This window comes from Tachypleus tridentatus, chromosome 8, assembly GCF_004210375.1.
Source record: "Tachypleus tridentatus isolate NWPU-2018 chromosome 8, ASM421037v1, whole genome shotgun sequence".
Taxonomy (NCBI): domain Eukaryota; kingdom Metazoa; phylum Arthropoda; class Merostomata; order Xiphosura; family Limulidae; genus Tachypleus; species Tachypleus tridentatus.
Window position 1 is genome coordinate 152,054,866 of NC_134832.1, and position 17,184 is coordinate 152,072,049.

Genomic DNA, 17,184 nt, shown 5'->3' on the forward strand with positions numbered 1-17,184 from the left:
TGAATAAATATTTTTGAAACACAAACCATATGGTTGCACAACACGTACAAGTACTTTACTTTTACGGTCATGGAAAGAAAGTGTCCAAACATTATTGTAGAATTTTTAATATTTTGTTTTTGTAGGGAACATTCAGGTATACCTGATAGCTTACAGAAACGTGAAGGAAAATTATTCCATTAAACAAGTTTGAACTTTAAAAAAAACCAAAACAGTTTATTTCTTTGAAATATTATATTTGTATATGCTAAACATTATCTAAAACATATTAAAATCTTTCTCTAATCATACTTCTTATCTTTGTAGGCAATGTACCCACCCATTTTAAGGTGTATGCAAGATTGTGTGTTTTCAATACGTCCAAAAAAATAGATATGCGCTATCAGTTTGCAATCTCTTTTTATTAAATGACCTAATTTTTATCTTCAGGAATAATTCTGTCTTTATCAACCTCTCAAGTCATCTCCTGTTAGTCAAGTGGAAGCCCTTTTAAGTGACGCCTATACTTTTATTACGTACATGGCATACACTACCACCACTTTCAACGAGAAAACCAAGTTGTTTTTTCTGCAAGAAAAAGTTTCTCTTTACAGCAACACTAGTTTAACATACAGCACTTCAGGCATCTTGAAAACCCATAGTTTCTCATTTTTTCCACCAGAGTATAATTTCCTTGCAGTAAAACTCTTTAACAGAATATCATATGGCCCAATTTATTTTTCTTAATTAGGCATAAAAATAAAAGCTATCAATGAACACTTAGTAACAAAATGGCAAAAGACCAAAGCATGTTTGCCTAACTGGAACCACCATAATCATAATACAAGACAAAAATTGCTAATAACACTTTATATTTTACATACCAAATTGTGATGCCTGAAATATGTTCAAAAATACTCAATACGCCACCTACCGCCAAGTTTCAAGACAAGATATTTAACAATACATATGCTGTAGTGAGAGGGTCACATAATTAAATATAAAGAAGCTGAGTTTCCTTTCATACCAAAAGGAAGCACCCCACCCCAAGATTCCATTCAGTTTCAGAGTTATTTTTCTAGTGTTACTAATGTAAGCTATAGAAAAGCTTCAGTCATTAATGTAAATTTTCAAATCAATACTACACATACTTTCATGTATTTTTTTCAATTACAAAACTTCTTTGCCCTAAAGCTAAAAACTATGAATTAGTAAACTGAGAGTAAATCCCAAAAAATCAAAACATATAAAATATTCATAGTTCCATTATGAGTCTGCTTCCTACAATTTCTCAATTTCCACATCTCTGTAAATAAATAGATGATACACAGTTGTTTATGTTAGTTTTAATCATATTATGGAAATAAAGAACTATTTATCCCCTACTTATTGAATGTCTTTATTGTATTAAAAATAAGAAGCTGTGGAAAGTATTGTTAAACAGAAAAACTGTTATTTTTTTAATACATCTGTTTCAGCACCATCGGGAAACAATTTTTCTCTTGTTTTACCTAAACATGTTACATGGAATCTTATCGAAGCTATATGAAACACACAATATATTTTGTTCAGGTTAAATGAAAGTGAACTATATGGGTGAACAAGGCCTTAGCAATGTGAAAAAACCCACAAAAAACAACCTTATTCTAAGTGTCCACTACACCGCAATATATAATCACCTCTATTTATAGTGCAACATGTACAATATTTAAAAGGCACAATCGTTTCAAGCTTTCTAGTTATTGTATTTATAGCTATTAGGTTTTTATGTCATCCAAACATTTAAAATTTTTTACTTATAGCAATACTATCACAATGAATTTGGAACTACTTAAAATTAGTATATAGTTTAAAACCTTCCATACACAAAAAGAAACAAACATCTGAAAATAATATTCTTCCTGAGGTAAAGAATAACTAAACACCCTCTTCTGTTTTAAGGAATTCTTCATTTCTAGTTAAATGAATTTTACAATATTAAAAGGTAATAATAAGTTTAGGGCTAAAGAAATCAATCATGATACTGGGAAAATACAAAAACCATTTCATATTTTTTCTTTCAACTAATTATGTTCTGAAAAAAAAAACAACAAAGGCACAATCAAGCTTCCAGAGTTACCAAACATTAATAGCACTGCTTAATGTACACAACAAAGCTACACTATTCTACTAAATTATACACACATTTTTAATTTTTTCCTATTTATGATTATTTCTAATAATGTTTAACACAGTTACTTCACAGAACCAAAAATAACCATTTAATATTCCTCATTAGACATAAACAAATTATCATTTCTTTTACTCTACAAAGACAGATGAATTCAATTTCTCAAAAAATAAATAAAATCAATCAATGAGCCTATGGTTTCAATATCTAAACTTAGTCTTTACCACACACAAACACACACAAAGTTCTTATTCAGTAGACTCAGCTGATAAATACAATACAAAAATGGTATTAACATATTTTTAGTTATCTTATATACAAACAATTTAATTTCCTTTCATATTTGTAGGAGGAACAAATAAATGTGGTCACAACTGATAATAAAATAAGTGACAGTTTGGTGATAAACTTGATTTAAAAATCAAGAGAACATTAGTTACAAGAAACACAGTAACAGAACGGCTTCTGATTTATGTTGTTAATCAGTCTGTATCTCACACTTGTTTAAATAGCAGCTCATTAAAATAATAAACACAAACCTTCTCGGAGAAGTAAAATAAGTAGAAGAAGGGAATCTATTATTTTTTGAAATATAAAAATAAAATGACTGTTTAATGTAAAAATAACAACTGAAAACAGTATATCTGAAGGACAACTTATTAGAGAACAAGTAACAGGAAGTTAATATACAAATAAAGTAGAAAAACCCAATTCTGATGACCTATGTAACAATAACTGTACTACTTTTGAGTACCACCAAAATACTTTTAGCTAAATCACTGTATGTTAGAAAGATAACAACACATCATTTTAAGATATCTGAAACATATAGAATAAAAACAATCAATAGTTAGCAAACAAACAAAAGTGACCCAAGTTAATACAATTAATGTCCAGTGATACTATTATGCACAATATAACTCAAATTTTAAAGAAAAATGCCACATGCAACTCACACCAAATACTTTGATTTTTTGTTAAATCAAGTAAGTTACATGGCAACTAATACAAGTGCTGTTTATTTTCATTAATAAAGTGTAAGCATAGGAAACATATCAGTACCTTATAAAAAAGTCCTAGATTATTTTGCATTTTTCTAAGATAAAATAAGCAAGGGTAACTGAACTGCCATTATTCCTACAGAAGCTACATTAAAATGTTATCAAAATCTTACACAACAAATACCTGTTAAAACATGTAAAATACAAACGTTTGAATTAACACTGTATGTGTACATGTATACCCGAGTGACGAATGTGTTGGAGTGACATGTCTTTTCTAAGCCCTAGTTTCTTCTCCGTTATTTGTATTGAACATTAGCCTTTGCTGCTTGCAGTAGGGAATCAAAATCTATATTTTGATTTCTAAATGGCTTTTGACCACTGTGTTGTGCTTGAGAATCTAATAGAGACAAGGAATGAAAACCTCTCATCAATTATATATTTCAACTTGTAAATCAAGGAAAAACATCAAGGTCACAGAAGAAGAAACAAGGACAATAAAGTAAAAAAAACATACTGTAGATATCTATGGAGACTCTTAAACCTGATTTATCACAAAGGGTATACTACAGTTTTGTCTGTTCAGGAACAAATAATCAAACAGCCGATTTAATTTCCTGTTTGATAAAGGAAGGTTCTTCCATTATCGATATCCTACACAACAGTAATAAGATATTTAATTTCCTGTTTGATAAAGGAAGGTTCTTCCATTATCGATATCCTACACAACAGTAATAAGATATTTTACAAATTATAACCAATACAAAAAACTAAACTTGTTTAGCCTCAAATGCTGCTTGGCATCAATCGATATTTATTATCATAATACATACAACAATATCTTCTAGTATTTATGTCAAATTTGCTCATAGGAAGTCTTTTTATTAATTAATGCTCAAACATACATTTACACCATCAAGAAAAGAAATTTATTGATGTTTTTGTTTAAAATCTCAGGATGATTACTAGCAGTCTATGGTTATCTAGAATTTTCCAAACACAGATGAGAATCAGACTTACAAATAAAAATATCTATTATTTTTTAACTTAGTAAACTTGTTACTTAGGTAACTTCATAATAACTTTCATTTTTTTTCTATAAATTTTAGAAATGTATGAGATATAACAAGAGGGAAATGACTGAAAAAAAAAATCAAATATTTTTGTTCCACTTGAATGCAAATGCTTCTTAGCTTATGTTAAAAGAAACACCTCAAGTGGGAACTACTTTTTCTTAATTATAACTGTGATTATTTGTCAGAACTATCAATAAATTTATCCTTCTCTTGCTGGGAAACGCTGGTCTAAAAACACTCAGGCAGAAAGCAGTGTTTTTATTACAAAATGTGCAATGTAGACCATTTTTAGTAACAGTATTAAAGTATTATGACTTCACCTAATTTTATTGTGTCTAAAATGAAACTCACGTTTATAAACACTGGATACTTAACGGGTCACCAGCAGCTAATGCACATTTACTAGCTTAACATTAGCTTTGGTTCTCATAGTCCAAAGTATTGTGAAAAATTGAATACACTTTTAACATTCCAGACAATTGTGTATGTCAATCAAAATAAGATTTTGTTTGACGAAAAACAATATTTATATAATAAATGTGTTAAGACCATCCATTTTAGATTATCAAGTTTGATATAAAACAAGGATATCACAATATTTGATTGTTTATGGAACTCACCTAAATCAGCATAGCTACTTTTACAAAATTGACGACGACCTCCAAAACACAGGTCTACTTTTGGATAGGAAGCATCATCATTTCCATCTACCAAAAACAATACAGACACATAGTACAAACATTAACTATTTTAAACTTGCCAATATAATACTCTTTTAAAAACTACAGTAAAGCCTTCTCAAACCAAATTCAAACAATCTGGTTTACTCTTTCATATAAACAAATCTTTGCATAGACAAATTTAATGTGATAGCTATCTGATATAACAAACGTCCATTTTCTACAGACACATGATTCAATGATTTATATATATGATTCCACAAGTTGATTAGAAAGTCAATCTGACAGGAACTAAAGTGAAAATTACTGATTGACAACAACAACAACCTGCACTTGTAGTGGTGCTGATTTACGACAATGTTTCTGAGAATGATCCTCACAAAAAGGAAGTACATATAAACTATAAAGCATATCAAGAGGTAATCAGAGCAACTGATATTGCAGTGATGTCAAATCATGGTGCTTCAACACAAAAATGTGTAGAAATGCCAGCATTATTAACCCTATCACCACGAGTCACAAGTCGAAGGTCATACAGCACTGGTTCAAACTAGAGGTTTGTAATTTCAAAATAAAAGTATATAGTTTTACTTCTTCAACTTGTTCTATGATTAAGAAAATAAGTTTATGAGCTTGTTTGTAAATAGTAATAACCTATAAAAATATAATAATTGACATGTGATTGTATGTTACAAAACATTAGTCCACTAAAACATAGCTAAGACTGGTAACTTTGTAAAGACTAGAGGTCAGTTTTATTATTGTACATGGTATACATTAGTGCATGTGCACCTCTTCATTGTAGCTTCTGTATCATTATTCAGGCACAACTGGAAGGTCAATATAATAAAAATAATAAATTTATATAAATGTGTAATGTTAAGTGATTTAAGCTATTTAAACAACATTTGGATTCTCATGTCATAATCTGCCATCATTCCAGAATTAAAAAAAGCATAATTTATATTTCCTAATTTATTTATGGTAGTTATGAGGTTGGTCAATTTGACAAACCACCTATAGTTAGGGTAAAGAAAAATAATAGACAGAATATAAAGTTTTATGAAAATAAACATTTGAAATGTACATAGGAAGTTTTAGAGATTATTTGAGACTTTTGTAATGAAAAAGTTGTTTTTCAAATCATGACGTGAAAACTTCCTTCCCACTCAGACTAGTAATGAAACACACTTTGAAAAACAAATCTTCAGTGAAAACACTTTATTAAAAAATCTACTAAAATTTGTGAAGATACCAAAATAGCATTAAAGTTATATTATAAATACTTAACATGTGCAAATGTTTGTACAAACTGGTGTATTTTTACATGAAGCCCATCATGAACTTTTTTTTTTTTTTTAATTTCGTGCAAAGCTACAGGAGAGCTATTTGTGCTACCCATCCCCAATTTAGCAGTGTAAGACTAGAGGTAAGACAGCTAGTCATCACCACCCACCACCAACTCTTGGGGTACTTTTTTACCAACAAATAGGGGGATTGACCATCACTTTATAATGTCCCCATGGCTGAAAGGGTGAGCATGTTTGATGCAACGGGTATTTGAACCTGCAACCCTCAGATTATGAGTCGAACGCCTTAACCTACCTGGCATGAAAGAGTTACATCACAATATTCATTTATATAAGTCATTGGTTTTGAACAAAAATGCTGATTTATATGTGAATATACTGGCATAATCAACTAAATGTAATCAACTGTTAAGTTTATTATATATAAAATTGTTTTTGTTTACTACATTCATCCTTTGTAATGCATGCTATTAATAGTATTCATTGCACTCAAAGTGACTGTTTCAAGTATTTGAATACAGAATTACTTTGTTGTAACATGTTCATATTAAGATTTCACTGAATATACTTTTATATTTTTTTACAGTTCATTCTTACAAATATTTTCAAAGTTGTAAGAAAAAGCTTTAAGATATGCATAATGTCTGAGAGTAATGAAGACAAGTTTCCATTGTGATTAAAAACAAAACTCTCTCTTCAATGTTATAATTATTATAACATGACAAACATATTTGGTAATAGGTACAAAGTTACACATTGAGCTATCTGTTCTGTGTCCACCCCGAATCTTGAAACTACACTTTTAGCAGTACACACCCATAAACTTACTTCTGAGCCGCTAGGTGGCAACTACAATTGTAACAAGATGATAATACTAGAGTTTTTGGCAATGAATAATTTGATTAGTATGAAAATTATTCTTTCTTAAGTGGTCAGAATTTGTTTAAAAACTAGATAACACTGGTCAAAACCTTGTTTATAAACTAGCAATCTGTAAACTCTGTTCAGAAAATTGTTTACAAATTAATCATTCTGTGCCTAACACATTTTAACTCCATTTGCATTAATAAGTTAATACATTGAACACTTTTTTAACAAGATTTATGTTTATTTTTCTTAAACCTAAATTTTTTCTACTAATTTGATTCCAACCATATTGCAAATGGCATGCAAGTTTTAATACAATTTATTGTTATACCATCAGTTTGAAACTTACGTTCTAGAGCTTCAAATGCATCACTTCTATTGTGAAAGGTAACAAAGCCATAGTTATCTCTGTCGAGGGAAAAAATACCAAGATGTGTGAAAATATTAATGTAGATCAGTTTCTTATAAGCAATTAGCACACAAAAGGCATTTATTTATTGAATAAACAATTGTAGTAAATATTACAATATGTTTAACAAAATGTACAATTATTTCCACAAATATCCAGTTTCCACTTTGGAAATTTGGAAAAGTGAAAATGAAAGGTAGTGAAGATTCACTGTATCTCAAGATGGTTTGATATGGGTATTAAGACTTTTATTAAAATAAAATTAGAGAACAGCGTTTTGTTCTGAAGATGGCTTAAAAAAGTCAAAACATTTTTCTCTACTTTATTTTAATAAAAGTGTTAATACCCATACCAGCCATCTTGAGATACATTTTTTATTCAAGTGAGTTTCTCATCATCACAATTCACTGAAACTATATTATAGTAAAGAATATTTTTCCCATGTTAAAATAATGTAATTACTTTCATTACCAACTTGTTTATAACTATTATCTACATTATTTCTTGAAATGTTTAGTATATGGCATTGCATTCACATGAAATTTCAATTTAACAACAATATAACATAAACTTACTACAAAGCAAGTTCACACCAACAGTGTTTATCTTATTATTCTAGATTATTACTTTTGACTTATCCCTAGCCTAAGTTTAAAAAATAAATAAAAAAATAAAGACCATATAAACGTTTTGTAATATCTTCTACTCACAAAGTTATATTAGAAGAAATGGAAGCAGAAATGCTGCCAGTACTATACAATTCTGAGCATCAAACAAATCTTTCCCTCCAATTCTACAAAAGATGTATAAAATCACCACGAACAATAAGTTTGTGGTGTAAATCTAGTTTATTCAAACTGAAGAAATAAAAAAAAACTGAAACAAAAAGTACCAATTTGAAAATTCACTCCAATTAATTCATTCTGACTAAAACTATCAGTATATGTTATGTATCCAATACAGAACTATTCCATCAATGTATGTAGTTTTTAATGCTTAAAGCTTGATCATTAATTATAGATATATTTTCCCTGATATAACTGGTGACTCTATGTTCAAGTTACATCTCATACATACCCATGGTCCCTGAGATGAACGCTCACCTCTTCAATTGGACCAAACTTACAGAACCTCTGACGTAGGTCTGTACGGGTGGTGCCTTCAGGAATATTACCAATGTAGATCACTCTACGCTCCTCCTGCAATTTTAATTGAATCTTAACCCTAAAACTAACCACACCAATGTAAAATATAATTTTTTTCATTAATACTAAATACAGTCCTAATAGTAACCTATGCTAGAGTCAATTTATTCAACACAATACACACATCCACACTTTTGACTGATACAAAATAACTCCTTCCCTTCCAAAGTTAAAACTATGTTACTATGTTCTAGTATCTTCTTCATATAACTTTTGAAAAAATACAACTTTCTTTATAAATTTATGGAGCTACAAATAAAAACTCCTAAGTTTACTGACTTGATCATAGAAAACAAGACAATTCAAAATAAATTACAATATAGACCAAACTTGTCATACGGTGTTTATATAAACAAACTTACTACATCCAAAAAATTCTTTTATATAAATTACAATATAGACCAAACTTGTCATACGGTGTTTATATAAACAAACTTACTACATCCAAAAAATTCTTTTATATAAATTACAATATAGACCGAACTTGTCATACGGTGTTTATATAAACAAACTTACTACTTCCAAAAAATTCTTTTATATAAATTACAATATAGACCGAACTTGTCATACGGTGTTTATATAAACAAACTTACTACTTCCAAAAAATTCTTTTATATAAATTACAATATAGACCGAACTTGTCATACGGTGTTTATATAAACAAACTTACTACTTCCAAAAAATTCTTTTATATAAATTACAATATAGACCGAACTTGTCATACGGTGTTTATATAAACAAACTTACTACTTCCAAAAAATTCTTTTATATAAATTACAATATAGACCGAACTTGTCATACAGTGTTTATATAAACAAACTTACTACTTCCAAAAAATTCTTTTATATAAATTACAATATAGACCGAACTTGTCATACAGTGTTTATATAAACAAACTTACTACTTCCAAAAAATTCTTTTATATAAATTACAACATAGACCGAACTTGTCATACAGTGTTTATATAAACAAACTTACTACTTCCAAAAAATTCTTTTATATAAATTACAATATAGACCGAACTTGTCATACAGTGGTTATATAAACAAACTTACTACATCCAAAAAATTCTTTTATATAAATCACAATATAGACCGAACTTGTCATATGGTGTTTATATAAACAAACTTACTACATCCAAAAAATTCTTTTATATAAATCACAATATAGACCGAACTTGTCATACAGTGTTTATATAAACAAACTTACTACATCCAAAAAATTCTTTTATATAAATTACAATATAGACCGAACTTGTCATACGGTGTTTATATAAACAAACTTACTACTTCCAAAAAATTCTTTTATATAAATTACAATATAGACCGAACTTGTCATACGGTGTTTATATAAACAAACTTACTACTTCAAAAAATTCTTTTATATAAATTACAATATAGACCGAACTTGTCATACGGTGTTTATATAAACAAACTTACTACTTCCAAAAAATTCTTTTATATAAATTACAATATAGACCGAACTTGTCATACAGTGTTTATATAAACAAACTTACTACTTCCAAAAAATTCTTTTATATAAATTACAATATAGACCGAACTTGTCATACAGTGTTTATATAAACAAACTTACTACTTCCAAAAAAATTCTTTTATATAAATTACAATATAGACCGAACTTGTCATACAGTGTTTATATAAACAAACTTACTACTTCCAAAAAATTCTTTTATATAAATTACAATATAGACCGAACTTGTCATACAGTGTTTATATAAACAAACTTACTACATCCAAAAAATTCTTTTATATAAATCACAATATAGACCGAACTTGTCATATGGTGTTTATATAAACAAACTTACTACATCCAAAAAATTCTTTTATATAAATCACAATATAGACCGAACTTGTCATACGGTGTTTATATAAACAAACTTACTACTTCCAAAAACTTCTTTCTTCTTCTCTCTTGGACTGACATTTTTTCCTTGGATGAAGATCTATTAAAAGAAAGAAAAACCATCATGTTACTACTATTATCTGTAAATTGTACGAGTGTTTTATAATCCAAACACATGTCCAATAAAAATTAATCTTATAAAACAATGGGAGAATTCTAGATAATACACCGGAATAATCTCTTCCCCAGTGACTGGTTTGTAAGCACTGACCAAGAGGAATATGTTGTTGCCAACTTGCAGAAGCTTCTTAAAATACATAACATATTCCTAACTGTATCATTTGTCTCAATTCTTCATAACTAGAGGTTAGTTATCTGACATGCTAGTTACAATTAATCAAGACATTTGTAATTTGAAATGCACTGATCTCATCTGTCATACAAAATAGTACTGATATTATATCAAAACAAGTTAGTTTCTGTAGCGTACACTAATTTTGTAAACATGTTTTATACTAGATCACTATATATCTTAATGTTCAGTATTTTTGTAATAGAAAATAGTTCAACAATGATGAAAACTTGTCAACATTTGTCAGTGGATGCTATTACCTACTGATGAACCAGTAGGTGATGTAGATATTGTAAACAGCAATGATGATGATGCAACTGGACCTGATAATGATAATTCCCAAGGATAAGAGCAGTACGGATGTCAGTGCTGAGATGAATGTGGAGAAGATATTTAAATGATTACTGGATGAAAAACTTGAGGAATATAAGATATTAGACTCAAAGAAAGCACAATCAGCTGAATACCTCATTAGAAACACGAAGTCTGAGGATGCTGACATAAAAGTTGATAATGAGAATGCCAAATATCCTATAATCATTGTGAAAGATGCTTCAAAACTTACACATTTGCTGTTTCTCGTTGGAAAGTAAACGTGTCATTTTATTTGTAATACATCATGCTTGAAATGATTAAAAATTGTCAAATTTAATTCATCATTATTTAGATCCAGAGTCTTCAGAAGTCAAAAATATTGTTCTGCTTTCTAATGAATAAAATTCTAAATTGATTATTCACCTGAAGACAAAATTGGTCACCTCCTACATGTATCATGTGATCTTAGGCTTTAGATTCAAAAAGCACTTAAATCGAGGAAAGTATTGTCCATAAACACAGAGAATTTTGCAAGAGGTTGGACAATACCATCCATGATACGGTATACTGGCAGAAATGTAATTCCCTTTTCAATGAAGATGAGGTTGGATTATTCAACAAAGAGAATGAAGATAAATGCAATAAAATGGAAAGAATGTGCAAAGAGTTCATAATAATAAACTCCAGGTGTTTGGATCTTTCTAATACAAATATCAGACAGTCTGTTACCTCCTTGATCACAAAATATAAGCATGGAAGTCTTACAAACGTCTCCACAAGAGCAATTACTCAAGAGTACAAAGATTTGTTGAGATCTTTTATAGCTATCAATTTAAGACACATGAACACAGATCTTGTTAAGAGATCTCATGAATCATATCCTGCCGCAAAAGATTTCACAATAAAACCTTAAATCATTTCATCCATATCACAGTTCAGTGGAAGTTTGAGGATTTCCAATATGCAGATTTATACATCAGTTGATACTAATACTACTGACAGTTTTGTTTCTTACAAATCTGTAATAAAGAACATTTTTCTGGTAGAATTCCCTTAAATTTATTTATATTTGACCAAATGCTTATAGAATGTTCATGCCAAACATTCATGACAATAAGACAAACGTTTTAAAATCTTTAAACTTCTGGCACGTATTCAACAGTTTCAGAAAATAAGGAACGACAAAATTATCAAATTCTCCTAAAGGTAACATACGTTATAAAATGAAAATTGAAGTAGAAAATTCCTTTCCTCTTTACCAAACAAAACACTATGACTAGATATACAAATCAATAAAACATATATATAACAATCACTTTAAAAAACATTGCTAGAACTAATTAAACAAAACACAAAGATAGTTGTTCTGAAAATTCCTTGCTATTATGTTTCACTGTAATAAACAAACATTCATTGTAAGTACAGAAAAATATCATAGAATTACATAAATATTTTTATTTTTATGGAGAAAAATATTGAAACTTCTAAATGATGATCAACCTTCCAAAATGATAAAAAAAAAATTGAAAATTAGTATTTTAAAGAGCTGTAATATATAAACAAATATCACTTAGAAAAGTAAAACAAGAACCATAAACTGTACCATTAACTTGGAATCATTTTAAAACCATTAAACACATCTAAAGTTTCTTTAAAAACTTAATATTTGATGTTGTTGATTAAAAGTTCCTTTAATTTAAATTATTGAGACATCTGATGTACTTACCTCACAAAGTACTCACGTGGAGAGCGAGATCTAGGTCTTCGGTAATATCTACGGTATCCCCTATTCCGAGATGGAAAATGTGGTCTTGACTTATAATTCCAAGAGTTCCTTGGCCTGGAGCACCTCCTTCGGTACTTTACAGGCGATGGAGAACGACTCCTACTAGAGTAGCTGCTGCTTCGACTTCGGGAACGACTCCACGATTTATCAAATCTACTATTAACTGAGGAATTAGAAGATTGTGACGGATGTTTACGGCGTCTTCTGTTTACTGGGGACGACGAAGAGCTAGAACTTCTACTGTTAGATCTTCTCATGGACCTGGATCTCACCCTTGATGCAACTGGCTTATTAAAGGAAGAACTTTTTTGATGAGTGCTACTTTCTTTTGTGTAAACACTGGTAAAGTCCTTTTTCTTTTCAACTTCAAAATTGTTATCACCAGGAAGTTTTGAGAGAGATTTCTCCTCTGTCTTTTTACAAATAGTAATACGCGAAACATCTGTTACGTAACCAGGTAGTTTCTCACACGTCTTAGCTGTGTCAATTTTGTCTGCAACAAAAACTTCCTTTTCTGTTTCAGGAGACTTCTGAAATGGTCTAACTACTTGTACTGAGGGTTCAGTAGAGCCTTTCACTGCATTTCTAAAACTGTTTTTCGGAGGAGATAATTGAATTAAGTAGTCTGGGATTTTAGAAATACCACAATAATCATGGTCCAAAGCATTATAAAAACTAACAGGATGTTGACTCTCGGATGAATGTCTTCCAACTTCCGTCACAGAAAGTTGCTGATGTTTCATCTGAAGCCCAACAGAATTAGACCCTTTATTTGATTTCTTACTTTGTAAAGCATCTTCTGGTTTTATGAGCACAATACCCTTCTTGTTTAGTGTCGATGATTTAATTCTATCAATTATGGATGATGGAGAGGAATCTGAAACATATGTATAATATTTATACAAACTAAACTGACTCGAAGTGTACCAGAAATTGTGTAATAACACAAGTAATACAAATTCTGCTAAATAACAAAAAATTAGAAGAAATGCCACATTTAAAAGGTTTGCATTAAGAAGTTACCCATTAACTTGACAGACCTATCCAACAAACATGATTGTGAGAACTTATGCCAGGTTAATGATCTACGTGTATGTAATGTTCCTCACCTGCATCAAACAGGTTTGTAAATGTTTATGATTTACATGTTTTCTTATGAACCTCATTTACTAATTAGTTCATTTTTCTAGTGTATATTACAGAAAGGTGTTAATACACCATAATGTTACATTGCAATTATCACAAGTTACTTTTATTAATGAAATGTTCACAGAATGGACCAATTAGGTCTCCTTTTCTGGCATAAGGTGTATTAAACAACAGCAGAACATGCAAGTTTAATCCCCCAGAAACAAAAATATCAGTTCATTTCTGAGAGAAAGAATGGTTTCATGAAGTCATTGAGAAAAGCTCAAATATACAAAAGATAAGTGAAAATAAAAGGAGGTGATAGAAACTTGTGCACAAGAAAAATGTACGCCTTTGAAGAATATTCTTCATGGGGAAACCAAGTGCTATCTAGTAGATATGAATGGAATTTATGTTGGGCTGAAATTATTAGAATAGGTTTATTCGTACAATGGTGTCATTAGTAACGCTGGTAAGTATGTGTGTTTTCTCATAACAAAGCCACATCAGGCTATCTGTTATGTCCACTGAGGTGAAGTAATACTGGTACTCTGTTTAGATAAGATGCTGGAAAACACTGCAACTCACAGGTAGAAAGAGATAATTTTCTTTACCAATCGTACAAAAAAGATAGAAAAAATTGAATTTTTATTTAATTTTTCAATTAGCTACTTTTTCTATCAGCCACATTAACTACTAAATAGATGTTTAGCCATCTCCCCTAACCAACACTTGCTGATGATAAATAAATTCATGGTATACTACACTATACAATCAAAACTTATAGTAAAATTAAGTTCTTCTAGCAATAAGTAACAGAAAAACATATAAGGTCGATACATGTGCTAAAAATTCCTTTTTAAATGCATGAGTATCTAAAGGAAAAAGAGAAACACCATACAGAGATATTTTGTTGACAAAGTCAGTGACAGTAGGGTCAATCTGAGTTTGAAGCAAGCATTAGACAACTGAAATTATCACCATGTTGTCAAAGGAAAAAAAATGCCTTTCTGGTAAAAACAACAAAAAGACAAAGTTATAAACCTCAAGCAGAGGAACAATACACTCCCCCCATGCACGCACAAAATGTTCACATGCACTGAATATTTGTTGTATTTTTCAGAGTTGAAATAATCAATACATTTCTTTCAGAACTAAACTACTAAGTCACCAGAACTACCAAGACTTGGTCAGAATGAACGGGGTTTGTAACACCAGCAATATAAAAAAAAAGAAGGTAAACCAATAGATTAAGAAATGAACTGATATTCCAAAAATTATTAGAATAAATACAGCTATAAGCATGGAATCAAGGAAACAAAATGAAACAGGAGTTATTGTACAAATTATTTTACGAGTTATAATGAAATGATTTTAACGAAAATGATTCACTGATGTAATAGTACTTACGACATTTTGTGAAAAATCTGTATGCATTAAAAAAAATGGTTATAATTTTCAGATTCAGCGTACAGGATCTGTAGAACGTATTGCATTATAACTTGTAAAATATTTTTTACAATAACTCCAGTTTCATTTGTTTTGCTCAAAATGTTGACAATCACTGGCCATAGATTTCTCTAGACCAATCATGATATGGGAGCCTTATCAATCATTCTAGAACCCAAAAGAACCACACTGCTAGTATATAAATGGTTAATAGGCTATATGATGTACTTGCTTGTAGATGCACTTTCACATTATTTTGTTCTTTTTAATATTACCTATCGTTTTGGCAACAAGAAGTCGTGTGAATGACCCAAACATATTCTGTTATATCTGTAGTAAATTTATTGTAAATTTGACCAAAGTAAATTTTTTATTTTCATGATTTGTAAAACTTTGTAACACTGATAGAAGAAAATGAATATTATTTTTGAAATCTGCATAGCTGAATTACAGAATAACTATTATTAAAATTGAAAAATATTTTTAGCTCTGTGTCATTAACTACTGCCCATATTCCACTACTATGGGTACATGTTATCAAACAACTCTTTTAAATTTCAAATTCAATTTAAGTACTGTCATGACCAGTCTTTCTTTGTCTAGCTTACCTCTCGACATAATTTTTCTTGAAGATGGTGAAGCCGTATCGCTATAGGCTTCAACATCGCTGAAAAAAAAAAAAAAAAAAAAGCAAAAATCCCATGAAGCAATGAAAACTACAAACCCTAAACACCGACGTTGTTAAGAACTGAATAGCAAAAACTGTATATAATCCTTTTAGCCTCCATGTGAATAAATTATACTTTTTTGCATAACAACTTTGAGGTTTATTAGAATTTAATCCAGTCATCATTAGCACCAGGAAAATAATTTACTTAATATAACAATATAACTTAACACTAAAAATACAAAATAAAATATTCATAATTCAATTGTTTTTCAGGTTTCATAAAGCATTATAAAAGCAGAAATGTTATGTCTACTACCAACTGGTGGAGAAAAAAGTAATTTCTTTTATGCAATAAACTTTAATAAATATGCTTATCTAAACTTGGTTTATAAATAACTTACTGCTAGTGTCAGGAACTGATTGAACTGTTAAAATCAATGACTGATTCACCAGAACCAACTGGTCATTGGTTATAATTATTTGCCAACATATTTATTTTCTAATGAAGTGATATATATAGATTTGTTTGTTTTTTGGATTTTTTTGCACATATTTTATTATCCAGGATACATTCATAGTAAATAAACATGAAAAAATCAAGGTTTAAAATCTGTGAACAGATATATTTTTACAGTCATCATGTTTTACTTTATGATTTTCAAAAAAATACTCATCCTAGTTTTGTTTCAGATAGAATAAATTCTGAGAACTGTTTTAAGCTTTGAATTGTTTGAGTTTACCTCTGACTCACTACATAAAACATGTGAAGTTTAAATAAAAGGGTACATAGAAATAACATATCATCAATAAATATTTTAATCAACTATGGAAAACCTTAACTGATCACTTGCTTGTTTGAGTAACAACCAATATTCAATTATTCTAAGTAACCCTAACACAACTAAATCACTGGTAATTGTGAAC

General features: G+C 29.5%; 1 protein-coding gene across 3 annotated transcripts in view; it reads right to left on the reverse strand.

Annotated features, from left to right (window-relative positions):
* Nucleotides 1–382: 382 nt before the first annotated feature.
* Nucleotides 383–17,184, reverse strand: part of LOC143223754 (uncharacterized) — a 41,667-nt gene continuing 24,865 nt past the window's right edge. For 2 of the 3 annotated variants that reach the window (XM_076452147.1, XM_076452148.1), the window contains exons 7-13: nucleotides 16,199–16,257; nucleotides 12,954–13,890; nucleotides 10,600–10,660; nucleotides 8,570–8,691; nucleotides 7,433–7,491; nucleotides 4,847–4,933; nucleotides 701–3,550 (exon numbers count right to left, since the gene is read on the reverse strand). In XM_076452147.1, the coding sequence (XP_076308262.1) occupies nucleotides 3,450–3,550; nucleotides 4,847–4,933; nucleotides 7,433–7,491; nucleotides 8,570–8,691; nucleotides 10,600–10,660; nucleotides 12,954–13,890; nucleotides 16,199–16,257 (1,426 nt within the window). In that variant the 3' untranslated portion in view covers nucleotides 701–3,449. Of the gene's footprint in view, nucleotides 3,551–4,846; nucleotides 4,934–7,432; nucleotides 7,492–8,569; nucleotides 8,692–10,599; nucleotides 10,661–12,953; nucleotides 13,891–16,198; nucleotides 16,258–17,184 lie in introns of all 3 variants that reach the window. The other variant, XM_076452145.1, reaches the window with a different exon arrangement.